Here is a 27,896-nt window from a genome sequence, read left to right as displayed (position 1 = left end):
CGGTCACACTGCAGAGGTTTCAGTGCTACAGCTGCATCACAATCATAAATTCATCCCACCCTATAAAAACATCCCGGACACACAACAGACAACACAGGGAGCCGTAATGGATGGAAGGCTGTTTTATAAGTGCGTTCAGTGACAGGTCCACTTCACAGATAAGAAGGATCCATCTGTGTGTGGTCACAGCGGGGCAGTGCTACTACACTATACTCTCAGTCAGGACGTGACGAGGTGGCAGCTTGCTGTAAGAATTTATGGCATATTACTGATGTGGCATTCGTCACAGCAGCGGTGAGAGGCAAGCGTATAGGAAGAAGGGGGGGTTGATCTATTCTAATCATATTTATTCATGACTATCCCATTATACATAATCCATTACTATTCCTGTTCGACTGTATCCTCTGCTGTTTCGCGCTGTCGCTCATTTCTTCGCCTCCACTCCTTTCTCTTGTACAACTGGGGAGCAAAAAGAGAAATTTAAATCAGCATGAGAGGCCAGTAGATCATCCTGTTTAAAGAAACTACAGCACTCAGAGTCATCTGTGGCTCCGAAACTTTAACTGACAAATACAATAAGGTGATTTATTTTTAGCGCAAGCGGCTACAATTTCAACTGAAGTTTGAGAAGAAGAGATCAGTCAAAGGACTGAGGAGATGGAGATTTGTCACGCTGAGCTTTAGCAAAGAGTCGCTGCTTTGAAAACGGGTGTTATGGAAGTGACGATCAGCATACCTCGAACCTCCAGCTTGCACTCCACCTCGTCTTCCCCGAGATCATTGATGGCCCTGCAGGAGTATTTGCCCCCATCGAACGTGCTTGGCTTGCGGATATTCAGAGTCAACACGCCCTGGTTGTTCTGCATCAGGAACTTGGGGTCTTCACCGATGATCATTTTGTTCTTCATCCAAATGATCTTTGGCTGAAGCACAGCGTGTTGGAGGAGGAGGAGGAGGCACATTTGGCGGGATAGAGGAGAGGAGAGGAGGAGGGAGCGCACAAACAGAGCGAGGCATGTTGGGAGGGTAGGAGAGCAGAGGGAGAGGTGAAATTAGGTCAACATTTCGGCTTGACAAATCTTTGCCGATTCCGAGGGATAAAAAAAATCAAAAGTGTGAAAGATCTTTTTGCTCCAGCTTCTGTTCTTGCGTCAGACATAAAAATACATTCCTGCTGCAAAGGCATCAAAATCTTTCTGACTGTTCTACACTGGCTGCTTGACACTCAAGACTTGTATGCTCCCTCTAGAAACGCAAAGCATGAGATCTATCAGCAGCCAGCACAGCTAGGATGGTGGTGCTGCAGCGCTGCAACGTATAGTTTACTCATTTGCAAGTTACAGTAGGGACATTGCATATATTCCACAGATTTCTATGCTAAATGACAGTCAATGGTGATAAAAGAGTAGGTTTTAGCTATGGCTGAAGTATTTTCTGCCTAAGTAAAATTGTTGTGATGGGGGTGGCGGGAGTATACTAGGGTTGTCCGAGGAACCTGGCATGTATTATGCCAGTGACAGAGACGGAAGGAAGCTGTCAAGATGAGGGACAAAAGTAAAATGTGTAACTTGCAATCAGTATCGCTGATGAAACAGCAGCTTGGTGAACTCAGTGGATGGGATGACATGGTCAGCTAAAGGAGGTGAGGTCATGGACTGTATATAACAAGTGGATGTAGTCACAGTGACGTCACCCATCAGTTTGTTGGCTGCTGTTAAGAAGCTTCAAGTTCACCATCTTGGCTTTTTTGTAACCAAGTGACACGAGAGGGTAGAGCTAAGCACAACCGAACGCTGAATAAGACATTTTCAAAACATTCATGACACGAAAACACACTGTGAAAGGGTTTAAAGACCTGTCAATCACAAGTTAGTCTCGCCCTGATTGCCATTAGAAAGAGTGCAAGTTGAAGGAACTTCAGCATTGGCTTCACTTTTCAGACCGCTAAAGTCTCTATGAATTTCAGCTCTAGTTGTTAGTGGTAGCTTGAGTTTGTTGCAGAAACAACGCTGGGAGCGAATTAGAAGAGTAGTCTCTGATGTGTAGTCCTGCTGCTGAACCTCAGCTTTGACAATCTCCAACTGAATAATATATAACTTTAAAATGTTTTGCAGTGACACACACTTGTTAATGTAAAGTAGTAAATACCTTGGGGTAGCCACGGACAGAGCAGCTGATGGCTGCAGCATAACCTGCAACCACACATCTGTCCACCAGGGGCTTTGTGAACTTGGGAGAATGGTTCACATCCATCTCTATGAAAGGTGGGCGGTTTCGGGACAAACCTGGGCAGGTGGAGAAGTGTAACATGCCTCAATTTATTTCTTACTTTGATTTCGCAAACACAGCGAGGTGCAGACCAGTGTGAGCTTCAGGTCCATTTTCATTAAAACTCTCTCCAGGACAGAATGCATTATTCACCAAACACTTAGTCACCCTGCCTTCATTAAGGTGGCGTCGGAGGACGTTTCTAGTTTCCTTACATGAGGTAAATTAGTTCCATGGTATTAAAAATGGATATCCAACCCTTTAACCCATTGATGGGTTGTGATGAAAGCTTGTATTTGCTCAAGAATATTCTGAAAATAAGGTTCTCATTTCCCAATTTTGTGCATCCTTGATACTTTTCCTCGTCTTGTGTCTTAACCCCGCCCATCGGGCAAATCTGTTGAAGGATTTGTGCAAAAACATCCACCGAGATGCTTCATCAGTCACCAACTGTTGTGTCTTTCCACTGCTTTGGGATTGTTTTGCCTTTTAATACCACATGCTGACACACTAGCAACAATTTCAATTTGCGGATTACTGACTAGTGTTTCATTATGAAGTCAGGTGGGTACTATAATCAACGATCCTCACACTTTTTATAGGCCAGACTAGTGCCTGGAACACAAAAGAGTTGTGTCTGGTTGGCTGCCACATTTTCTGGTGGAGTAAGCAAAGACAACAACAGCATTTGGCTGGTGGCAGGTGTTAATTTCCCAGCCTAGTTGCTTTCATAATCCGCGGCCAGTATTAAATGTTATGTAACACTCTGTCAAAGAATATTTCTGTTAAATATAATCAGCGTGAATTAATCTTCCTAAAAATGATGTCCAAGTAATTAATCACAGCCAAACACTGTTCTAAAGTTATTACTGTGCTCTATAGTTGAAAATCGTATAAGTTTGTGCTTTTATTAGTATTTGCTTGTGTAATCTCGACCACAATACCTTTCTCTTTTCTGCATTGTGCGCTTTACATAATATAATGGTTGTTTTTATGTTTGAACTGAAGCCCACGTCAGAAGCAGTGCTATCACGTCACAGCGTGCGTTGCCCTGTGGGGATTTCCTTACCTTCTTTGGTAACGATGGCGGTGTTCTTGCTGATGCCAGGCTCGACGCTGAGGCCACAGACGTTTTCGCTGAACACTCGAAAGGAATACTCGTTCCCCATGACCAGTTCAGACACAGTGCAGCCGGGCCTGCGGTTGTGCTCCAGGACCGTGAACCAATCCTGATGTGAGAGAGAGAGAGAGAGAGAGAGAGAGACAGACAGACAGACAGACAGACAGACAGACAGGGGAGAAGCAGAGGTTGAAAGAGGCTTATAGCTGAGGTTGAGAACTATATAAGCTGAAAAATGTCCTATCCCCAGCATCCTTGTTCTTCTGGTCCAACTTCCTGTCCGTTCATACAACATAATGACCATGACGGTAGAGTGAGGCTTTGCAGTTTGTGACTAATCTTCTAGCAGCCGTGACTCGGACCAATCATGAAGGTACACTGGACGCTTTCTGCCCCAAAACACGACACCAATCTGTGCCACAAAAACATGGTCCACTCTCACTCGTGTCTTCACTGAAGATTGCAGTTTTAAAGGGGAACCTGGACCCTCTTTACCCATGTTTTTGTCTCTACCTGACTAATAACAGTAACGACTTGCCCCAGTAATGAGGGAGAACGCTGTAGCCACTTAAGGGCTGCAATGTAATTCCCGTCATTCACGTCCACTAGAAGTTCTTCTTTTTGCCATGACAGGCTCCGATTGCTTTCAAAAGTGTGCGACTCAAGGAGAAATCTCATTCTGAAATCTCAAGTTTGTTGGAGTAAAAAAAGCATAACTGAATATTTAGACGATTTCAACACTGTGGATGAGGTCTTAGATGGCCGTCCGTCACCTATTTATATGAGCCACAGTATTCAGATATTGACATTTCACAATTAGACTTCTCCTTGAGCGGATCTTGGCCACCTTATCAAACAGACCGTCTTATTTCTCTGTAGGTTCCTTTACGTAATGTCAGACATTTATAATACAAATCTGAGCCTGCCAGTGTCAAAAACAAGCACTTTTAGTGAGAGTAAAGTTACACTGACGACCTTTAACACCCTTTAACATAAACGTGTCTGTTTTATTACCTGGATTATTGTATTATTCTTGTTAATGCAAAATGTAGTAAACTAGCATGTCATGCTGAGCAGATACTCGTGACAACAAACCATCTGAAAAGTAATGTGAGAAAGCCTTTTGGATTTGACACCAAAGACAGAAACTTTGTGGCTGAAGGTGAAGCTGTAAAGGAACTGCCTTACTGTAATCTTGTACAGACAATGTCTAGTTAAGGATTAGGCTTTGAGGAACAACTCGATTTTTTTTTCTGTGACAGCCCTCGCGTACCTTAGTCTTCATGTCAGCCTTCTGAATAGTGTAGCCGATAATCTCGCAGTTGCCGTCGTCTTTGGGCGGCTTCCACTCCAGCGCAGCATTGAAACCCCAGACATCCACGACACGCACAGCAACGGGAGGACCGGGCTTTTCTGGTGGGTTTGTGAGATGAGACAGATACAGAGTAGGAGGATTTTGTTACAGAGCTGGTTGAGATAACTAACTGTCTTCCCTTCCTGTGTAGATGTAGGCAAGCTTTTAGATGGAGAGATTCACAAACTGGAGCAGGAAAGACCCACAGAGAGAAAGAAATCAACATTCGCAGGGGTAGAGACTTGGCAAAGATTGACAGATTAGCAGAGCACAAGACAACGGTTCAAGGAAAGGTGGGGATGCATACATTACGAGAAAAAACTGTGTTGGTATAGAACTGCCAAACAGAGAAATAGTACAGAGCAGAAGAATCAGTGTGTTTATCATCGATCTTTCTGTGTGGCCTGCGTTGTACAGAACTACTGTAGAACATCGTAATGTACTTGTCATTAATCTTGCTCTGCGCGCTCTCCTCTGTGGAGTACAGTACAGAAATTGAGCGGCGCTGCTGTTTCTGCCCGTTAATCCTTCCCGTTCCGTGTTCGGTGACAGATCAGCTGAGAGGGTTGCTGATCAGAAGAGCTGCAGCCTCTCATTAGCTCAACCTTCTCAGCAGAGGAAGTGACAGAGTAGCCCTCAAAATCCAAGCCTAATCCCAGTCTACACGCACATAATCCCAGCGGAGCCCCGGCAAATAATCCGCCCGACACCCTGACCCGGGGAGACGAGCCCTAAAATGAGGAATGAGCTGGCGGCCGCGGTGGCAGTGCAGGAGCCAGGATTAAACCGGAGAGAGGAATCAGCGCTTTGATGATTTGCTACTTTGAGCCACAGATCCCTGGGAGTATGAAATGAGGAATTATCATCAAATTTAAAAAAAAATAAACTCTTGACATGTCACAGATTTAGGCTCAAGCCATCATCCCCCTTCCAAACAGGTTATTAATCGTGTAACTTGTGAAGTATGAACCGCACACGCACGGCGTTCTGATCTAAATGAGGGAACAGGCAGCACGAGTGTGCGTCCACAGGTGCAGCCGAGGTTGGTGCCGAGACGGGACTGACCTACAACCTGGATGTGCACGTCGGCGCTGGCCGACATGTCCTCAATCTGAACGGACAGCGTGTACTTCCCGGAGTGGGCTCTCTCCGCCGAGCGGATGAAGAGGATGGTGTCCACTTCGCTGGTGCGAGTTCCCACTGTGTTGTCCTCCAGGAGGACGCCATCTTTGGACCAGGTCACGACAGGGCGAGGCTTACCCTGCGGTCAGAGTTATCAAAAGGAATCAAAATAAAGCACTGGAGGAAATATTTAGAGCGGAACAAAACTTTTGAAATAACAGAATAACATGGTGCAATAGGTTTGTCAGTTGGGCTTCTAGTTATGGAGGTAACAATGATATGATATATGACTGGTGTATATAAAGGAAGAAACTACTACCCCATGTATTGATCCATGGTGCCCCCTTACTACTGCTATTTTTTAGTTTGTTTACTTCTTTATTGTATTCATAGCTAATTCTTTGTGCCCCGATTTATTTAGTTTTTTTACATATTTTTCATTGATCTATTAGAGAAACTTATTCTGAAGTTTTGAACAGTATAACACACGATCCAATCTCAAGAGAACTTTTCCAAACGCGTCTGCCTTTTTTAGTCATTTGCGACGATGTCTTTCATGTTCTGGCAGTGAAATAGTTTGGGGCGTCCTTTTCCAGGTAAACATGTCTCAGCTTTAGTTACACCACATATCGCCTCAGTGTGAAAACAGCAGTTGGAACATTCTTCGTCCAGCTCTTGGATAAGATGACAGAGCCGTGGCTGCTCCTTTCTCCCAGGAGAGCATCGCGTAGCCACGTCCTCCGTCTCAGAACAGGCTTTTCATCTGCTTCTTCAAAAGCAAGCAGAGCAATGGCTCCCTTTTTCTTGTCTGTTTTTATGTGTAACAATGCTTTCCCCTTTGCTACTTATGGTTAGCTTCTTTTCACCAATGTCATGTTGCAGGTTCTTTTTAAAGAAGCTGTAACGCTCCCTGTGGCCTCTCTTTTACTGCAAAGTTCAATGATCTGATTTGCATTTCACAAGAAGAACAAAACCATCACATTGGAGCCATATGGGAATCTTAAGCATTTGGTTATTTCACCTATCCAAAAGTGCATTTGATATACAGAAATGAGCAACCATATATCAAAGCAGGTTGTCTGCTGCTGATATCTCTTGCCTGTGCCTTTGGTCCATTTTACTTTTTATACTTCAAATAACCCATTTTGTGTGGATTATGGTGTGGCTTTTTAAGGTTTATGTCCAAACTCTACTGTCTTTTTTTAGAGTTAGGCTGATTAGTTCTAATCAGAGCAAAAGGTTTAAAATGAGTAGATACAGATTCATAATCAAGCAGAACTGTTGCACAAACAAAAACAAATCTCTGTTTAGTAAATCCAAGTTTAAACCTAAACTAAATAGAATTCCTTCAATATGGAGATGATTGCTTACCCAAATCAAAATAAAAACATTTGCATGCCATGTCATGCATGTCACTTCCTGTTTTGCTGTTTTGGGATCAGCCTGTTTTGGCTGTTGGGTTTAATTTAGATCTTTCTTGATTTTAAGATAGTTTCAAAGTTTGGTGCAATGCGATTTAAAGTTAAACCGTGATCAGGTTTAAAAAAGGATCTTTGTCGGTGCAACCAGGACTTTGTTATAAATGCTTCAGAGTCTGAAATAGCCATTTAGTAAAAGTTTGATGTGGAGGCAGAGTTAGTAAATTGTCACTCTTGGCGTAACAAGTTTTTCTCTGCTTTTGCAAAAATCTAATCTCCTAAAACAAGAAAAGCCGGAGTTTGGCTAGACTCAGACTAACCTGAAAGGGGATGACCAAGTTCACCTTCTCGCCCACAAGCTTGACGAGTTTGGTCCTCAGATGGCGAGGCAAGCGGATCTTTGGATTCTCTGGGGTGGTGGTAACGTGAGAGACGGAGAAGGAAAAGATAAGTAGAATTTGAGTGGGTGGTGTGGAGGACTGTACATATGTAAGAAGCATGTGCAGCTTTTACGTGTGAATTACTGAGATATGAAAACACAATTATTCCTTCTTGGATGCAAGATGTGGTTAATAAATAATCCATGTATAACAGCTAAGACCCACTGCTAAGCTTATTAATTAGATGTTGTTTTTTGTACTTGAACAGTGGCTGAACATCGTAACTGACTGGTACCAAAGCTGGAAGATGTTAGAGCTTTAACGCAGAGCAGTGTGGTCCGTTTCAAACTACGAACGTTCAGTTGAATTTCTGTAAAACACGACAGCTTCTTCTCTTACCCACGAGCTCTTTGATAGTGACGGCCTGGGAGAGAGTGGCGGGGGGGCTGCGCCCAGCGATGTTGACCGCCACAACTCTAAACAGCATCTTCTCCCCCGTTGGGAGACCCTTCACCCTGTAGTGGTTATCCTCCACTGGTACTTCGTTGACTTGCACCCACTGATCACCTGAGGAATGAGCGGTCAAGGAACAGTTTAGAAAACCAAAAGCAATCCAGAGATCTCTGGATAATGTTGAGAAACTGATCAGGAATCAGGTGTGTCTAACTGACCATACTTGTGCTGCACATTATGCTGTTAGCATTGAAAACCGCGGGGGATTTAAGGCTCACAATTCAAAGTGATTTGTGAAATAGCGGGTCCTTGCATTCAGATGGAAGTAGACAAAAGTAGACTCATTTCTCACAGATTTTACCAGCTTTGGTTGAAAACACTGCCTTGAGCAAACTCTTCAATTCCAGCCGGCTGGTTATAAAATGGGAATCTTGAAAAAGGGGTCTTGAATATGCAAATGGCGACTACCAAAAGACTGAGGCTCTTGCTAAGACTGAGAAATACTACTCTGTAGATATGTAGTCAAGAATGTTGCTTTTTATATAACCTGTAACCTCACAAACTAATTTGTTAATGCTGTGCTCTTTGGTCTTGAAAGTACTGCCTGGTTGCTTTTGTACACTTTTGCTGTTGTTTTTTTGGTTTTGGTAAAAAAAAAAAAAAAAAAAGACACCACCCTGCAAACTATTGCTCTCTTTTGGAGGTCCTTGACAGACCCGCCTTTACGTCGTGTGATTTGGGAGTCCCTAGTTGAGGGAGCAGTTGCCAGGTTTATTTGGGCTGGTGTTTCCTCCGTGAGCACGGCTTTGTCTTGTTAGCGAGCAAAAGGGACCAAGACAGTTACGCTGGAGGAGAAGGAACATCAACCAAATGCATTCTTCACAACCTTGAAACCCAAAAGCTGTCCTTAATAATACAGGTCTAATTATCATTAATAACCAATTTCTTTTAACTTTTACATTAGTTACAGTGTATAAACTCTCTAAAAGGCCTTTAAGGCCTTTACACACCGGGTGTGGGACAAAAATGCAAAATACTACGCTGCCAATATTTCACATCAAATCTAGTCACTCCAGCAGCGAAGTGAATTTGCAGCAGATGCAGCACTTTTTAATAAAAGATTCAAAGTGATTTGGGCAGGCAGAGGAACAACTACCCAGAGCAGCTTCTGGCAGTCCGTCTGAGGTAAACTGTTGTATAGCCTATAAGTTATTTTAATAAACTATCTAACTGTGCATTTTTGCTGCGTAATATTCCCTTATGACAAAAACAACAGTTTTAAAACAACATATTAATGTAATCGCACAAATTAAACTTCCGCTGTGTGTAAAGGTCTTTAGAATGAAGTTCCAAACAATTGGCGTATATTTACTTTCTTCTTTGCAGTACTCAATGATGTAACCGTCGATGCCGCCTGCTCCGATTTTCTCTGGAGGATGCCACTTGAGTGCACAGGTAGTGTCTGTCACATCATCCACCACGAGACGAGTGGGCTCGCCGGTGGGGGCTGAGAGAGACAGGAGATAATTAATACGTTAATACCCAGTGTAAATGGGATGGGAGGTAGGTTAAGCTGCCTCAAAATGAGCATTGTGTGAAAAGCCTCTGTTAATTAACCATTCTACTAATGATAAATGGCAACGCACCAATGGGCATGAAGGGCTTTGAGGTTGCGCTGGGCTGAGAGATGCCAATGCTGTTGACCGAAAACACTCTCATCTCATAAAGTACACCTTCAATCATCCTCTTAGCCTCATATGTGGTGGACTCATGAACATCAAAGTTGAGCTTGGTCCATCTGGGTGAGCTGACCTTCTTCCTCTCCATCAGGTACCCTGGAGGAACAACATACGGGAGTCATTCAAAAACATCTGTGTTCTTTAGAAAGGAGTTCACAGGTGTTACACAGACTGGATACTGAACTGCTGTTTTCTCCGGGGGAGGGAGAAATAAGATGTGAACATTAGCCGCTGTGTAAGTTTCAGGGCTACCTTTAATGGGAACTCCGCCATCAAATGCGGGAGGGTCCCATGTGATCGTGCCAGAGTACTCGCCAACTGATGTGCATATGACATTCTCAGGAGGGTTGGGCACATCTGGAGAGGCAGGTTGCAGTTGTAAATGGAAAGAGGTGAAAGATAAAACAGAGGGAGAAGAAAGAGAAGGCATGAGTATGACAGAAGTGAGATTTTACCATTGCTTACCGTTGCTTACCGTAGAGAACGGCAACGTTTTTTGAAGCATGATCTAGTGTTGTAGATATTTTAGTTTTGTGTTTACAACATTCCAGCCATTAGTTATCAGACGGCGACCTCCAGGTCTGAAAGGTGAAGCCAATGCACAAGTACCTTAAACCTGCTTTCTCTCTAATGGCCATCAGGGGGCGACTCCTCTGATTGCAAAAAGAAGTCTGATTGTCTGAGGTCTGATTGTATAGAAGTCTATGAGAACATGACTCTACTTCTCCCTTGATTTGTTATCTCAGTAAACATTGTGAACATTGTTTCAGTCGCTAGTTCCAAGGCTTTTTTCAATACGATGCGATGTCAGTCAATTCTTACTTTTAACTGCTTAAATGCACCATGATAACCTTTACAGAAATATAGGCAGATCATCGAGCTCAAGCTTGAAATTTTGTTCAAATTTGAATATTCAATACACATTCAACACTTTTGGATTCGCACATTGTAGTAAGCTGGCATTGGGATGGACCTAAAGTTCAGATGATTTATGGGTTTAAAAGATGCCACCAATGGTAACAATCTTTCACTAATTTAATTTCTGATCATTTCCCAATCTCCGTTCAAGAGCAGAGCCCGAGGAGCAGGGGAAGTAGAATAGGAACAACAAAAGAGAGGTGAAAAAGGTAAAAGTGAGCAAAAGCCACTGACCCACAATCTTGACCATGAGTTCAACCTTGTCCTCTCCGACGGAGTTAGTTACGATGATGGAGTAGCAGCCCTCATCGTCTTTCACCGTCTCCTCAATTACAAAGCTGCTCGAGGTCGTCGTCGACTCCATGCGGACCCTTCCCTCGGCCTCGGACACCACCTACCGCACAGGGCGGGACAGACGAGAGACACGGACAGAACAAAACAGACTGCTGAAGAGAGAAGGGTCGCATGACGCCACAGCTGCCACAGGTCACAGCTGACTCTTCATGTTTCATTCTCCTTTTATGCTGCTCAGTGACTAACGTCTGGATGCTCTGATTGACGCATAAAGGTAGAGAGTGTCTGACGCGTGTGTGAGTGTGTATGAGGTGAACGGTGAGAATCCTCTCTATTCTTCCTCACTTCGTTTCCTTTCATCCAGCACACAGTGGGCACCGGCTCTCCTGTGATCTCGACGTTGAGGCAAAGTTTGTTTCCAGCCACTACGGTGATGGTGTTCGTGTTGCCGTTGCTGCTGGTGCTGCCGGTGCCGCCGGTGCTGCTGGTGTCCAGGTGTATTTTGGGAGGGTCTTTCATTGTGAGCGTTAGAGGAGAAGACAGGGAGAGGCAGGTCATTCAGGTGGGAAGCACAACATACTGTACAACCTGTTCTCACTTTCAACTCATCTGATACTGCCACTTGGTCAGTGTCCCTCTGCGCCACCGGGCTTTTAAACTAACTCCAATGTAAACCCACCTGCGTCATTATTAGACAGTATAAAGATACAGACAGTCCGAGTTGAGTATGGATGGGCCAAACAAACACAGGAGACCGCTGTTAATGTTTTGTGTAAAACCAAGTCAATGTTGATTTATTTTACCGTAATTTTGTTACAGAACTATAAGGTACTTAACTAACGTAATTTACGTAACAAACATACTTATTTTCAACCCCAACCCAGTCTTTGGTTAGTTGATTGGTTGGTTTCCATATATTCAACTAGTTCCTGTGTTTCTGTGAGCAGCAGTATTGTTTCCTGCACATTTCTACTTTTTTTTTCTACTCATAGTGCAAATATGCTTTTACTTTGAAAACTGCAACATTCCTATTTAAAACGCATTTTTAACACGTACTTTCTCCAGGCCTGGTTAGCAGGGCATCGCAGTTTTCATACAGGATTAGCATTAAAGCTAGGAAGTACATAAATAAAGAAAAGTGACCTCAATCACATTGGCACTAGGTGTCCTGCTTATATCCAACTTCAGATGAATATCGGACCGATACTACATCAGCACCCTCACATAGACCCTAGCATACACTGTAAATATGATGAATGCGATTAAAAAAATATAAAAACAACACTTACCTTCTTTGGGAACATATTCAATCTTGATTTCTGAGGGGTAAAATATATGAATTAGTCTTATTCACACATTGCCAGCTCATCAAATGCTTCATGTTTTGGTTTAGCGTGGCGCTCTCACCCAGGAAGTTGAGTTTTGCGGAGAGAGAAATCGCGTAGCCATCAGGGACAAACGAATAATCTCCAGCGTCCGAAGACTCCACGTCGTCAATCATCAGCTTGTGGGTCCTGGGGGGGGGGGGGGGGGGGGCATGTTACCAGATGTTACCAGATGTTACCAGATGTTACCAAGGAGACAACACTTGTTGTGACCAGCAATTATGCATTAGACTGTTGCCGTAGCAACATACTCCATGAGGCAATATCGCAGAGTGAGAAACATACTAAATGGCTTTCACCTTGTGTGACCGCTGTTGTCTTGGCGTATCTCCTGCTCTGATGGAGGGATTACTGAGAGAAACCCCAGACCCCAGGGGTGTGTACGATGTGCAGATGAGTGTGTGTGTGTGTGTGAGTGTGTGTGTGTGTGTGTGTGTGTGTAAAGAGTGCAGCCTATTCCTTAAAAAATAGGTCAAATAACTCTGAAAAACCCTTTGGTAATAGTTTGCCAAGCCATGTGGCAGACAGTGCTTCTTGTGATAGCTATATGATTATGAGTCTGTGTGTGTGTGTGTGTGTGCACATGATGGCTCAGACAGTGAGCTCTAAACAACAGCCTTTTTGACATTCAGACATTGATTTAATACCTTCCAATGTGTGAAATTTTGATGCGATCGCTGGGCTGGACTTCCACGCCGTCCTTGAACCATTTCCCCGTCACGTTTTCATCAGAAACTTCACATTTGAACATGGCCTGTTCAGCAGCCTTCACCGTCAGGTCAGCGATGCTCTGCAGAATCTCCAGCTCCTTATCTGTGGCAAAGATATCAACATCGATCAGTAACATGCAGATATTTGTTCATGCAGACAATTCATCCTATACCAGTGTTAGGTGGAAATGTGGATCTATAGGTTATAAATGCATTGCAGTCATGTTATTACATGACGAAATTCAGCAAGGTTTTATTTCCTCTTTATCAATAAAAAGGAATAGTTTGAGGAATTAGCATTATATCTCTTGTGTTTAAAGTAATAATCTTCGAGATTGTGACTTTAATCCATACAAACAAAAGTGTTAAAATGACATATTGCTGGTAGATAACTTGGCGGGGGGGCAGTAACTTCCTGAAATCTAGCTGTTCCCACTGTTCAGTCTTCATGCTAAGCTAACCAGTAGCTGGTTATTGCTTCATATTTAACAAAAAAAATTACTTGTATGTTACATTTAATATAATGAAATGAATACATTGTGGGACATGATAATAATGAGGCGTTCCTCCATCATCTTGGTGTGCACCTTATTCAGGGATGTCTCTGTGGCGATCTATGGTGTAACGCTACAGTATATGTTTATATTGATCACCTGGAGTGTCCGCTGACGACGGACATTTTCTCACGCTCTAATCAATTTGAGAGACTCGTCTGGCTCTGACTGTAACGACTGAGACAGCCTGATGTCTGAGGGGTAAGACAGGACCCAACCACCAATTTGGGAGGTGTAGAAGAAAATTAGCATGACGAATAATGTGATGAACTACTGATAACAGGGGATTAATGAAGTAATATCAATCATGACATGCGTAATGGCTAATTTATTGCGTCCCATGCCTGTCAGGATGGAAAACATCAACATGTGCTGATGTGTAAATTTTCTTAGAGCCGTGTCTGAAATACTTGTAAACAAACTTTATAAAGCAGCTGATGACTCGCAGGTTGCTGCTGCTGCTGTTATGTATTCTGACTGTAACAGAGGAACCAGTACCTTCAACCTGAAGTTCTGCCTTCGACTCTCCGCCATTGGTGAACGCATGATACATTCCAATATCCTCCTTTGTAGCTTCATTTATGATCAAAATGTGTCTCGTCCCATCCTTTTTAAACCTGTACTTTGAACCTGCCGTTTCTTTGTTCAGCTCAACTCCATCCTTCATCCTGAAGACACACACACACACACACACACACACACACACACACACGCGCGCTTCAGTGACACTTAAACACACAGAGGGAGGAAGAGCTGATTGACATGTCTGCAATGTTCTACATGGCTAGAGCCTTCAGGGATCACAAGGCTTTGGCACATTTTTAAAATGGTGCAGAAGGGGAACATTTTCGCAGATATACTTTTGGGTTTTAGGTGCCGAGTATTACAATAAAAAGGTTATAAGAAATGTACAAGTAATTTAATTTGTGAATAGAATCATTAAGTCCTGCTGAGAACAAACGCGTATTCAGTGAAGACTGCATACTAGCTCTTTTGTTTCTCGATTTTTTCATGTTATGTAAAAGTTTACACAGTTAGAAACTAGATTCTCATGGGCCTGTCAAATGTAGAAGACTCTAACACTCCAACATCAATGTAATAAGCTACTGGGCAGGAGAAAACAGCTAAAACATATATTACCTCAACTGAAAATACTACTATATACGATTTGCCAACATTTTTTGAATTGACTATGTTTACTCGTACAGGATTTTCGTAATAGCTTTTTCCTAACGAACTATTTTACTGGCTCACCATAGGACGCTGGCTCCCTCCTCGGACACCTCCACCTCAAACTCCACCTTCTCTCCCACCACGGTCTGAACATCCTCCAGCAGCTTGGTGATGGTGATTGGAGGCTCTAAAGACAAACACAAACATTCGAGTCAAACTGTGAAACAGCAGAGTGACACTGAGTCATAAACAAAGTAGATCGAGAGGAAATCACCAGAGTAATACCGAGCAGCAACATCAGAGGAGGATGAAACAAGTGTGGAGGATGAGTAGTAGCTGGTGTTCGAGTAGAGTGAGTAAGGCTTTTATTTTGTACAGTGCATGAGAACATCAATGATCGCTGGAGCCCGGCTAAATTCTAGCACATGCAAAGTCTTGATTTCCAAGATCCACATCAAGCATAACACAGAAGATCTTTACATTACTAATATGGGATGTGAATCCACATCTTTGTTTATCATGACAATATTAGTTATGTTCAGTTATGGTTGTAGATCATTGTGTTAAATGTATGACTCAGAGCAATCTGCAATCAAAAACTAACAAAATGAGACATTAATCAGAACCTCTAGTTGATTATTTCATCAGAAAAACACGTTTTCATTCAGAGTTATTGATTTCAAACAAAATCCAGATCTAGACACTACAGCTACAGTTTTACTTGATAGTATTTCTTGATTTAAACATCAGCTGTAATTTGGGTATGTTTGTATCTTCCCTCCTCTGTGGATGGGTGGTAGGTGGCATATAGTGTTCTCCATAAGTAGGACAGACTAACACACAGAGCACGATGTACTCCTGAAATCTTTATCAATGCCACCGAACACAGCCGTCTTGCAGAGGTGGAAGGTACCCTCGAGTCTCCTGAGGTGGTGGGAGTCACATTGTGTAACCACATGGTGTGATGCTTGATGCTCTGCTAGCCTCGGCTATTTGTCATCGTCAGCATCCGCTCCCCCACTCCTCCGGGCATCTTAATTCTCTTCAACCCTTAGCTCATTCTTTGAACCACAGAAACATGTACAATGTGACTGCGGGCCTCGCAAAACGTTCATCAAAAGGAGCTTGATGTCTTCAGCGTAATTTGCGGTTTATCTGTGTAAAAAAACGGAGAGGAATACTTTTCCCTTTGTTAATATGTGGAGGAGACACGACTAGAAAAACGATGAAGAAACGCAGACTTCACAAATGACTTATAGCAAAGCAAATAGTGTATGAATAACACCCCAATGTCTTAAATCACATTATCGCAGCAGGAAGTGCTCTGAAAGTCAGTTGACATGGTAGAAAGAGCGCGTAGGGAGGTCGGGATGGATGGATAGATGGGTCAAACAAACACAGGACTTGTACCCAGGAAGCCGCTGTTCGTGTGAAACCAAAAGTCAACAGTTTAATTATTTACATTGACCGCTTGGCTGGCGTACGATGTTTAATTTATGTCAAACGATTGATCTTGTCCGAAACATAAGCAAGTAGTTTTCTTTAAACCTGCAACGGTGCATCCGTATACGTGAGGAGTTGGGAATGAGAACGGGGTGTTAAATGCATAGGTATGACACATGACTGTCCTCAGAAATAGTACGCTATTCATGCGCCTTCCCTTGAGATCACATTGCTAAAAACACCTTCAGGAGTCACTTTCAGTAAAGACTTACTAACTACTTACCGTTTAGGAAAAGTGAAGCAAAGCGACAAAATTAAGTAACTTAGTGTAAGAATATTGACATGACTCTACATCATGTTGCATCTAGATATTTGTGAGAGTTGAATTTGATGGCATTCACTTCACACACACGTCACACACACACAGCAAAAGCCAGAGTACTCGTTCTCTTTTAGTGCGGTGACTGCTAGTTCATCTACTGAACTCCCCACTGCCTTTAGTAATGAAGATGAATCAACAGCAAGGTGCTGATGTAGTTGATGTAGATGTTTGCAAACAGCGACGTGAATGATGTTTTTCACCGACACAAACGTTCTTTGTGTCGGTGAAAAAAGTGAACGCACACAAGCGCACAAACAGACACGCACTACTGTAGCTGCGTGTCTGTGGGGAAGAGCTTACCCTTTGGTTTGGCCTCTGATAATGTAAAAGCAGGATGGGCAGCAGCGAGCACACAAATAAAGCACGGGATTAATGTAGAAGCAGTTGACCCAATTACATCTATTAAAACCTCTCATACTCACACACACAAAGGACAGAGACTGAGATATACAGTAAGCACCAGAGTAGACGAAGACAAATAATATAATATAATGCGTGTCTATTTAAACCAAGAGAAGTGATAGTGGTGCATTAGTATTATCATTATCAACAACACAAGAAACATTGAATAATTGTACTTGAATATTTTGGTATGAAACATAAAATATACCTTTTATCACCACGTGATGTTAATATTTAAATTGAACATCAATCAAAGCGACCTTCAAAAGCTCACATATCAGTCAACCTCTGATAAATACGCCAGCGCAATAATATGTACAGCACAACAGCAGCGATACGTGACAATAACAAAAGAAGAATTTCACTCATTAAGGATGAGTGAGCGGACAACAGGGTGCAGCATGCTACTGTGTGGAAATAAAAGCTTTGCAATAAACAGATGACAAACAGACACACGAAGGGAACAGAGCTGTCAAGCCTCTCTACACTCAAATGACAGCATTTGCTACACCGAGCAGAGATAAACCCTCTTCCTGCTGAAAGAAGGATTCCTCCAAAGACAGTGACTCATATACCTTTGACTAAAACCTCCGTGAAGCACTTCTCCTCCCCGACCACGCACTCGTACGCTGCGTCATCAGACAGGTTGAACTTGTTGATAGTGAGTGTCCGCTTGTTGCCCACGCTCTCAAACACATACCTGGATGACGGGGGAAGATTATACGAGGAGGATCAAGAACAGATGAGGTGGAGAGAGACAAAGAGAAAAGAGTGAAAAATAATGAATAAGTGCTTTCAGCAAAAATCACATGCCGAGAGGCCTGAAGACGAGGAGAGTGACTCAGAGACACACAGACCGAAACAAAGAGTCCACACATTCTTGTGCAGACCTTCAGTATATGCTCACACACACACACACACACACACGCACGTATCAACGTCTGTATGTAGTCAACAACTGATTGTCAAATCAAATAAAGAAAGCTAAATTGAATAATATCTCAACTATATTTATTGTCAGTTTTCATATTGAACTGGATGAATGATAAATAATACACACTCTAATGATAAATCAATGTTCTTCTCTCGTTTCAAGTGAAATACAACATTATATAACAGAAAGCTTTTGAAAAATGTGACTCTTAAAATAAAGCACTTCATTCTAGAAAAATGAATTTAACTGAATTGTCCTGCAGCTTTAGATTCAGTTCATTCAGCTGTGAAGTGATGTCAACCAAGACATCTTGGTTGACATCATCATCACCTTCTAAAAAGAGAAATTTGTGTGCTGGGACTCTGTCTGTGGTCATTGAAACCACTTGTTTCAGCTCTATTCCTCGCTGTCAACATCATTCTTGGACAGTGAATGTATGTGTTGGGATTCAGATTATATTGGGCTCTTAGATTGTGCCTTCATTTCGGATTTTTGAGTGCGTACGTTTGCTAAAAAGAGTTGTGCTTTGTCTCGTAGTGGCGCTTCACATTACCGCTTTTAATAATCGCCACGGTCTCTGAACAAGTGAGACATGTAAGACACACTAAGTAACACGTGATTTGTATGTGAACAGACAACTCTACTGTTTTATCTCATCAAAGTACTCCATGAATGAGATGGCACATTGAATAAATCTACTTTTCTACTTCTGACATCCTGTCTAATCTCAACATTGAGTAGTAAATTACCAGAGCTTAACTGGACACATAACGATCTTTTCTTTTTAGATAAATGATATAATCTCTCACCATATTCACGTACATCCTTTTACGTGAGCAGTCTCAACTCTGCAAAACCTAAACCATTTCATTCCTCAGCTCTTGATGGTCACAGCGCACAGCCTGGGTGAAGCTCCTGGGAGGCTCCGTTCAGGACTACTCTCATAGTAACTGTTTAATCAAACAGGAAGAGGAGTGCCTTACTTTCAATGAACAGCATTAAGCGACTCAAAATGGCAGATGGTGGAGCCATTGAAAAAGATACCACTCACAACAGCTGTACCCTCTTGAATAAAACAGCAAAAGAAGCCTTTGAAGGAGAGGAAAGAGCAAAGTGGAGGGCGAGAGACGCTGAGGAGAGCTCAGCCGGCTAAAGAGGCTCAAAACTAACATTTATATGTGATGTGAATCACAAAGTTTGTTCCTAAAGATTTTTAATAAAAACAATTGTGACTCATCTCAGTGGGTTTCCAGGCCATGTGCAACGCCGATGAGGAATGAGTTTCCTGAACAGCTAAGCTGTGTGTTGCTTTGGAAACTCGCGGTAACATTGCTATCAACCCAACACTCTAGTGAACATGTGCATACAGCAACATATTGTCACTGATACAGCTTTACATGAAACGCACATGAAATGTGAACTGCACCAGCATAACTTGACTGTGAAACAACTTTTAACTTGGATAAAGTGCATTTTTTGTCCACAGATAAGCAACAACCAAGTGCAGTTCCAACGATCTCCAGAGTGTTTTACTGTCTCCTAGTTTCTGTCATTTATAGTCCCAATCCCAGTGTCCTCCCTAAAGCCTTAACCCCTGAACCCTCAGGGACTCAGCTGACGTCACCTGTTTAATGGTTGAGTGTGAGAGGCTGCAAAGGCTTGAAACGTTGTAAATACTAATGAGACAGCACTGCGACATATCTCGTTACCCTGTCAAGATCCTAAAATGTCATGTGCAATTGTGGTTTATTTGTTTTATACTTTTTACTCCCTGATTTGAACGTCGTCCAGGCTTGCCTTCACGGGGCGAGAAGGAATTGTCAAACGAGCGTTTCCGCGCTTCCACTGGTAACGTCATATTGCTGAACATGATGAATGTCACCTGTGTGTAAATGAGTGTGTGTTCATATGTGTGTAAGCTCCAACCAGTCTCACTGCTATTTGCCTAATTTTGTTTTTTGTTTTTCTGGCTGCAGCAACTACAACAATGTCAGTGTTCATAGAACATTAAAGTTTTTTGTAGAATTTCTAGTATAGCGAACACTTTTTAGGGCTTCATGGAGCGGCAAGGGTCTCAATTTGCTGTCAAAGTCCTCAGAATTTAAATGTTACAGTTTCACCGCAATTTTGGTCACTTGGTGTGCTAGTATACTCCTTCAACATACGCATACTGTTCGGTGCGCATAGTGGTAATTTGCTTACTTGGCCGACGGTTTGATTTCCTGTCCGTTTTTGAACCACTTGATTGGAGCGTTGGGGTCAGTCAGTTCCACTGTGAGATGGATCTTCTTGCCCTTGTCCACCGAGTAGGCTGGTTCCAGCTTCTTCAGGAAAGCTGAAAAAGAATCCAGTTAGTAGAGTTCATCCACTGCTTTAACAGCCAAATAATCCATAAGTGCCAACCAGCAGTAAGCATAACACACGTTCCACCTGTTGTCCCCCCCCCCCCCCTCCCCCGAGGCCTTTAAACAACGCTGGTATTTACAGCATGCTGCATTAAACAGCTCTTGTTTCCTGCCTGCCGCCTCACTCTTAGCGCACAGTCTTTATTTGCCTCGTAACACCCCTCCTGTTTCTTCGCTCCTCACCATCACTTGTCTTGGGCTCCACCTTTTTCATCTTCTTCAGCATCTTTAACAAGCCCCTCAGGTCTGTGATGCCATACTCAAAGGCGATCTTCTCGTAGTCACAGGGCTTTGCCGCCTTGAGGATATCCCACACATCCACACTCACTTCCTCTACGACCTTTTTCTTCCTCTCCCTGAGAAAAAGAACCACGTTTTAGAGATCCAAATGTAAGTTATTGTGTATGTCTGTGGCCCGAAGTAGATGGTCGTACCTTTTCTTGAGCAGGGCACTGAAGTCTAGATCACCAGCATCCTCACCTGCATCGCCGCTGGAATTAAAAGAATAGAGAACTGAGGTGATAATCTCTGTGTGATAATAAACCTGAGCTATCTAAAACACTGCTGAATTGGGTAGCAAAAAAAGAGCATTAGGAAACTATACATTCATTATAATACATCCCCTTTTATCCCACATTACACAGAGCTATAAATACACATGAATTACAAGATGTTATAAAGCAAACAAAGAAAGCGTGAGCAAATACAACAGCACATGGTGGCGTTCTAATGAATTGAATTAGTGGCTGTCGTTAAAGCTTACCGTTTTTTCGTCCTGTGTTCAGATAGTTGCAAAAATAGGAGGAGTGAGAACATAGAGCAGAGCGTTTGATGTGGACTACAAGCTACCATCATGCCCTGAATTCAAGTGACAGACAGAAATCACAATAGACGAGCACATGTAAGCAGGAGACACGATACAAACAAAGCTGTAAGCAAAATACTCACGTTCAAACAAACATTTCATAGTCTATATCAGCACAAGTGAGCCAATGATGTGAAGCGTGGATAAAGTTGTTGCTGCTATGTGGAAGTCTGAGAAATATCCATCAGTGAAGAACACACTCGAGACTCAACACAAAACCTTTCATGCAGAATCATGATGCTGAGAACTTTACAGAGGGGTGTAAACCCTTCCCATGCACCTCTCCAAGTAATGAGAAGAATTCACAAGGTCTCGTGTCATCAGTCACCCTCTAGCGCTCAACAAGGTAACAAGTAAGTTGTGTCTACAGGCTCGAGTGCTTGTTTTTTTTTGTCCACTGCAGTTTTTCCGGCTTTGTTGAGGCTCAACGAACCCATCGGAGAGCAAGCTGAATGCCAATAAATTCTAAGCAATTCCGAGTGATCATGTTTGTCGTATGGATGAACGGTTCATCCAAGGATAACATCCATCCATGTTGTCCTTGCCAATCCTGTAAGCAAGTACATTCTCCCAGGGGAATAATGCCCTCGTTCTCAGGGAACACGCGATCACCAGTTGGTCGGGTGAGCATGAAAATGATGCTGGCCGTCTACTGCGGCTAGAAGTTAACCTACTTTTTGAGAGATTCTTGAGTGCTGCATCAGACAACACAAGATGACTTATACACTAAATTTGTTTAACTGCAATATTTTTCTGAATCCACACTGATAGTTCACATTTTCCAAAGCTGTTGTGTTGGAGTTCACATAAAAATGGGGATCAGGGGATTACTATAATGAGCTCTCTTTCATGGCGCGAGCATGTGCAGTGAGAGCAAAGCACAACGCGCTCATCTCTCTCGCTCATACATATTATTAGAAACACTTCATCGAAGCTGCCGCTGCAGGAACTCGATGCTCACCATGAAAACAAAAACTGAAATGCAAACATTGTTTTCCTCCAAGTGTCAGTGATGCAAACTGATGCCGATGCAGAGTGATAAACAAACCCACCGTGATTTAGATATGCATTGATGCAAAGCTTAAAGGAGCAATATTTGATACCCGGAACATTAATATAGCAGCAAACAACTATTGTCTATGTAAAGATAGTGTGGAGTAATGTCTACCTGAGCAGAGAATCACTGTCCCTCTGTGTGTCTTGTAATCCAAGTGTCTGTGTTGTTTTTCTTGGTGGTCAAGCCGGTCGTAGGGTGCATGTGACTCCCTCCCTTTAAAACTGTTTTCGCTGTTTTCTCACTGCCCTCCCTTCCTATTCTTGTCGCCCTGGCTAGCTTTACACTGTGTACTACTCCGGGGCGAGAGAGCGGTGCTTTTACAGCGGCGACCTCTAATAATGTTGTTCACAACCCACAGAGCCAGGACGCTCCGATGAGAATAAGCTAACCCTGATTAACACTGTTAGCTCTGTCAGCACTGTTGTCATTGTCAGCGCTGTTAGCACTGTTAGCGCAGCTAGCACTGCTACCCCAAACCGTCCTGGTATGTCCGGGATTGTCCCAGTTTCAACTTGGGTGTCCCGAGTCCCGACGAATACTGTTGAACGTAAAACGTCCCTGTTTTCAGTGTACAGTATCTATTGCACTGAATCTTTTCTGTCTCCCTGTGAAGGCTTTTTAGCTGGCCAACCAGTCAGCGAAGCGACAATACGATGACGAAGAGAAAAAAGCCGGATATTTCAGATATGAAAGACACAATGAAAAACACAAGGAGTGAATAGGAGTGAGCATCCTAAAGAATGGAGGCAGACCACATGTATTTGCTGGTATAATACATGTTTAGAGGAACACACAGATGAGGATCCCTTACTTACCTTTTTGGAGGTTGAGCTGCATGACCTCCACACAACAAGGTGTTACAAAACATTCATTACCTTCCCAGCAACATACTTAAGTTTTAACAAACTTTTCGCTTTTCATTTATCACACCAACATCCCCGCTTCGCCCTCTCTCTCCTTCATATCAGCATTCTGCAAATAAGCACACCAACATCCTGTCTAAACTAAATATGATGCTGCCTTTTTGCCTGTTTGTGTCTCTCATCTTACCTGTGCCTTTCTGCTCGTGCTCTAACGAGGGAAGGTAATTATATATTTAAACACAGATTACAAATATATGGAGACTCAAGATCTCGCTGTGAATGCGTTGGCTGATTTACGATCACACAGGACGCATACAGTAAACAACCTGAGCCTGAACAGCTGAAATAAATAATTAAAAAAAACATTAAAAAAAGCTACACAGTCACAGAATACACAGATACACTTCACACAAGCAGAGGCAGAGACAGAGACAGAAATAGACAGTGAGGGAAAGAGGAGATACATAAAAAATAAAAAAAACCTCCCTTGAGAAACTGTCACCGAGACATGTGACGAAATACATGAGACGCTGAACCATGAGGGACTCCAGGTGAACCAAAACACCAAGGCAGCAGACGCATTGAGACGTGACAGAACGAGAGAGAAAGCAGACAGACGGACTTGTACAAAGCCGGCTACAACTGAGGGATAGGCAGACACACAGGCGGAGACACTCGTTGAGACTGACAGATGCCCACAGGCAGCGATCTACAGAGGAGCATATGGGAGACAGTGTGACGGCGGGTGACATGTTGAGTAGACCCTCGCCGACACTGACACTCACGATCGCTTAAACGACTCCAAGATGTTGTCCTGCTGCTCTTCTTGTGCAGCTGAAAGCAGACAGAAGGAGAGAGACTGGTGAGAGCCCTGCTAGGTTAATTCATTACACAGCGGGCTTGAGCGGCAAAGGAATAATGGACTGATGACCTCGCTAGGCCACTAAATGATAGGCCCTAATGTGTATCACACTCACTGAGTTATTGGCTGACAAAGCCGGTTACATGGTACTGGTGGATACGCCGAATGGAAGATGACAATAATGAGATTTTCTGTCTCCAGACCTACCCTGCACGGAGACTTCGAATGTGCAGCTGTCGCACTTGTCTTTGGAGGTGACCTCGCAGCGGTAGCCACCTGCGTCTCCATCCACTACTTTGATGATGCTCATCTCGTAAGTGTAGATCTGACAGAGAGAGAGAGGGATGATGTGCTAACTAAATGAGCACACACACACACACACACACACACACCTACACACACACACACACGTACATGCACAGATCTGCAGTACACGTGCTTAGAATATACAGATAACACAGTTTTACCAATATAGGTTTGCCATCTGGATGATTTTATCTTTAATTAAGCCACATTTCCACCCAGAACTTCCTGGTAATTCTAGTCCCGGGACTACTTTTCAAGGATCTAAAAGGTTCCTTCAGCCCGTTGCGTTCTGTGTCCAAACACCTGCGATGATGAAGCAAATATGTATGTATGAAAAGGCAACATGACATGTAAACACACTCTGCAGCAACCTTAGATTTTGTCTCACTGCGACGACATTTACTGCTGCAGAGTATTCGCTGATGCATGTTGTAATTAATGAAATGTAGGGAGAAAACGGGAACTAAATCTGTCTCCACAGTAAATCATCTGTTGAGTGTTTGATGGTTATTTATTTGTGCTTTAGAAAGTAACTGCGTAACTGTGTGAAACAATCACAATTTCTCTCATTCACAGCTCCACCACGCTGTCCAGCTCTCTTTCTAGAGCGAACAGCAAAGCCTAATTTTACTTTTCATGTAATGAAACAAAGACAAATGCTCTGCACTCGTCCTAAAATGGCTCTAAATCAATAAGCGAGCACTTTCTTGTTTTAAGTATGAAGCGGTACACTAGTTGAAGCCGCGGTGTGTCCGTGTTCGATCCATCATGGTCATCCCGAGAGTTCCTGTACTTTATGGAAGTACAACACTGTTATTGGGAGGTACAATGTCTCCAGAACTTAATTTAGACCCCGGTCTCTGCAGTCGAAACACATTAGTTCCACATCGGGAGAAAAGTTCCTGTGGTCAAAAAGGAGCTTTAGTCAGCTGGTTGATCATTTATTTGATAAAACACTCATCATTCCCTCCAGATTGTTAGTGTACTTCTTTTTGCAAGTCAGAATGATTTAAAATTATAAAATGTTGGCCTTTAGTGGAATACTAAATGTGTCCATCTTGTGCATAACTTGCACAACAAGTGTATCTGTGTCATAGAAGTGGGAAATTCAACGGATGGGGAAGTTGTTTTGTCAAATAAGTGATTAGTCTTAGGTTAGTAACAGTCCTTCACTCTCACAAATGAATTTAAAAGTTGAGAGTAACCGTGAGACACAGGCTCCCTGAGGCTGTACCGAGGCACAGCGCTGCTTTAAGTACAGTATGAGGCTGATGAGACTTTCATTAGTTTGAACGTATTTGGTAATAGACCAAAGTATTTGGTAAGTTAAATCTGATTGTAGTACTAGATGTAAAGTTAAGAGGATCACCAAAGTGAGGAAGCGTCAACCTCTGGGGACCATGAATATCTCTAGCACACAACACTTCATGGAAATCTCTCCACAAGCTGTTGAGATATTTGAGTCTGGACCAAAGTGGTCGGCGAACTAACATCGCCATCCTCAGGGCAGCACTGTTAGCTTGGCTGATAATCTCTCTGACAATGAATGTACAAAGGTTATATTATTAACACATACACACCTTGGTGTTCCTGTCGTAGACCTCTTTGAACTGCACGTGCTTCCCAGCTTTGCTGCCCAGGTCCAGCCACTTCCCCTTCAGCCATTTCATGGTTGGCTTCCTCGTCAGGCTTGAGGAGTCAACTTTAGCCACAAATGTAACGTTCTTGCCTGCAAGGAACAAGAATGAGACACCGTGATTAATTAAAATAGATTAGCTGACTTTATTCCAACAGGAATTTGGCACTAAGTGGGCGACTCCTTTCATTTTGGATATAATTCAGGACTTTTATGGAGAATCCTCTCGCCTGACCTTTCGTTACTGTGACACTCTCCGGCCTCTCCACGAATATGCCGCTCGGCTCGGACTGCTGATGCTCCTCCCCTGGTACAGTCTCTGTGAAGGGTGGTTAGTGGATGAATCACAGAGGGCAGATTAAAGCTGGAAATCAAGATTTGGACACAACAAACTACAACAGAAGACCAAGCAAACCACCAAATCAGCAGTCTTCTTAATGGTAATTCTCAAGTCTCAAACCACTAAATTCCACCCGCTGAGCTCAGGGATCTATTCTGTCTCTCTACGGTTAATAAGTACTAAAACTAAGCAACAGTCTTTCCGTGAGTCAAAACCATTCAGCGAGTAATTCCTTTGCTGTTACACTGCATAAACCATTTGGGACCCTCTGATAAATGACAGGCGACCAAGGAGCCCCCTGTAACAGACCGGCCCCAGGGAATAAAGAAACTCCTCAGATCACCTCTGAAGACATCACATTAAGTTTGGCTCTCTGCAATCTTCTGCCACCCTGACAGAACATAAGCTGCGGCTGTACCACTCTTATCTTAACGATAAAATACGAGAGGCTCTTTTATCCGTTCACTTGTTTCTTTTGCAAGTAAATTGATGTAACCTCTGTGAGGTGTTTGCTTGTCAGTTGTTACGCTTGCAGAGACGCCAACGTATTCATTTCTCTTACCATCAGGAGGCAACTCTGCGCCAGAGGGGGGGGAAAAAAAGAAAGAGAGAGAGAGAGAGAGAGAGAGAGAGAGAGAGAGAGAGAGAGAGAGAGCGGGGAACACGTCAGTCTGTGCAGTATCTATGCTGTGCTGTTGAACACAAGTGTTAATTGGCCCAATGATGCTCTTGACTTCAGGTGAGGAACACTCACACGCTAAATCAACGTGCTCTCACACTCCAAAAAACACATCTTTCTTTCTCCGAACCTAATTAATAAATCCCACACACAACTGTTAATGAGTTAAGTCTTCAGCAATCAAGTGCAAAAATCACTTTAATTGTGCTGAAGTCGGGAGGATGTTAACTGGTACATGATCTGCATTGTTTCTCTCACGTCCTGGGTCGGACATACTCTCTTTGTTACAAGAAGAGGTGGTTAGATGGAGAAGCAGCAGGTACAGAGAGAAGCACATCGGACCACCAATCAAGTAGAGTGAGTAGGGCCCCGGGTGGACATCCATTGGACGAGAGCTGTTGCTGAGAGAATGGATCCAGGGTCACGTGTCAAGTAAGGTCATGCGCCTCCATAAATTCAGAGAGCCATAGAGTCGGCACCTCTCTCTCTCTCTCGCTCTCTTTCTCTCTCTCTCTCTCTCTCTCTCTCTCTCTCTCTCTCTCTCTCTCTCTCTCTCTCTCTCTCTCTCTCTCTCTCTGCTTTTATGGGCTCAGTTAATTTGATCTTTTAATCAAAAGTGCCCCTGAGGACAGATCCAAGTTCAGATGTTCAGGATGATTTAAAAGGTTTTGGTTAGAATGCTAAGTGGGTGAAGCTGATCCTGGAATGGCACCCAGGGGACACTTTGAATGTTTACAGTCTTACACTGTTACATTGGACAGTTGCTGTGTTTGGCATGAGGGTTACATAGTGAACTAACTCCGGACACAATCCTGGACCCTGGGAAGGGAAGTT

The 27,896-nt window shown here is 43.1% G+C and overlaps 1 protein-coding gene across 1 annotated transcript; it reads right to left on the bottom strand.

Moving 5' to 3' along the window:
* Positions 1-172: 172 nt before the first annotated feature.
* mybpc2a (myosin binding protein Ca) lies at positions 173-27,447 on the bottom strand (the record flags this gene model as incomplete). The annotated part of the gene is made up of 27 exons (XM_079177321.1): positions 173-459; positions 737-923; positions 2,149-2,285; positions 3,338-3,497; positions 4,662-4,801; positions 5,808-6,003; positions 7,603-7,691; positions 8,062-8,229; positions 9,488-9,622; positions 9,762-9,950; positions 10,107-10,211; positions 11,007-11,166; positions 11,412-11,578; positions 12,356-12,385; positions 12,474-12,580; positions 13,099-13,264; positions 14,214-14,383; positions 14,970-15,075; positions 17,691-17,815; positions 20,252-20,384; positions 20,638-20,810; positions 20,889-20,945; positions 24,025-24,073; positions 24,309-24,426; positions 25,988-26,136; positions 26,279-26,362; positions 27,321-27,447. 27 exons carry the CDS (start codon positions 27,445-27,447, stop codon positions 425-427), a joined length of 3,462 nt encoding a protein of 1,153 aa, XP_079033447.1. The 3' UTR covers positions 173-424.
* Between the last annotated feature and the right edge of the window lie 449 nt (positions 27,448-27,896).

This window comes from Pholis gunnellus (assembly GCF_910591455.1).
Source record: "Pholis gunnellus genome assembly, chromosome: 17".
NCBI classification, from domain to species: Eukaryota; Metazoa; Chordata; class Actinopteri; order Perciformes; family Pholidae; genus Pholis; species Pholis gunnellus.
This window is presented reverse-complemented; position numbering and strand designations above follow the sequence as displayed.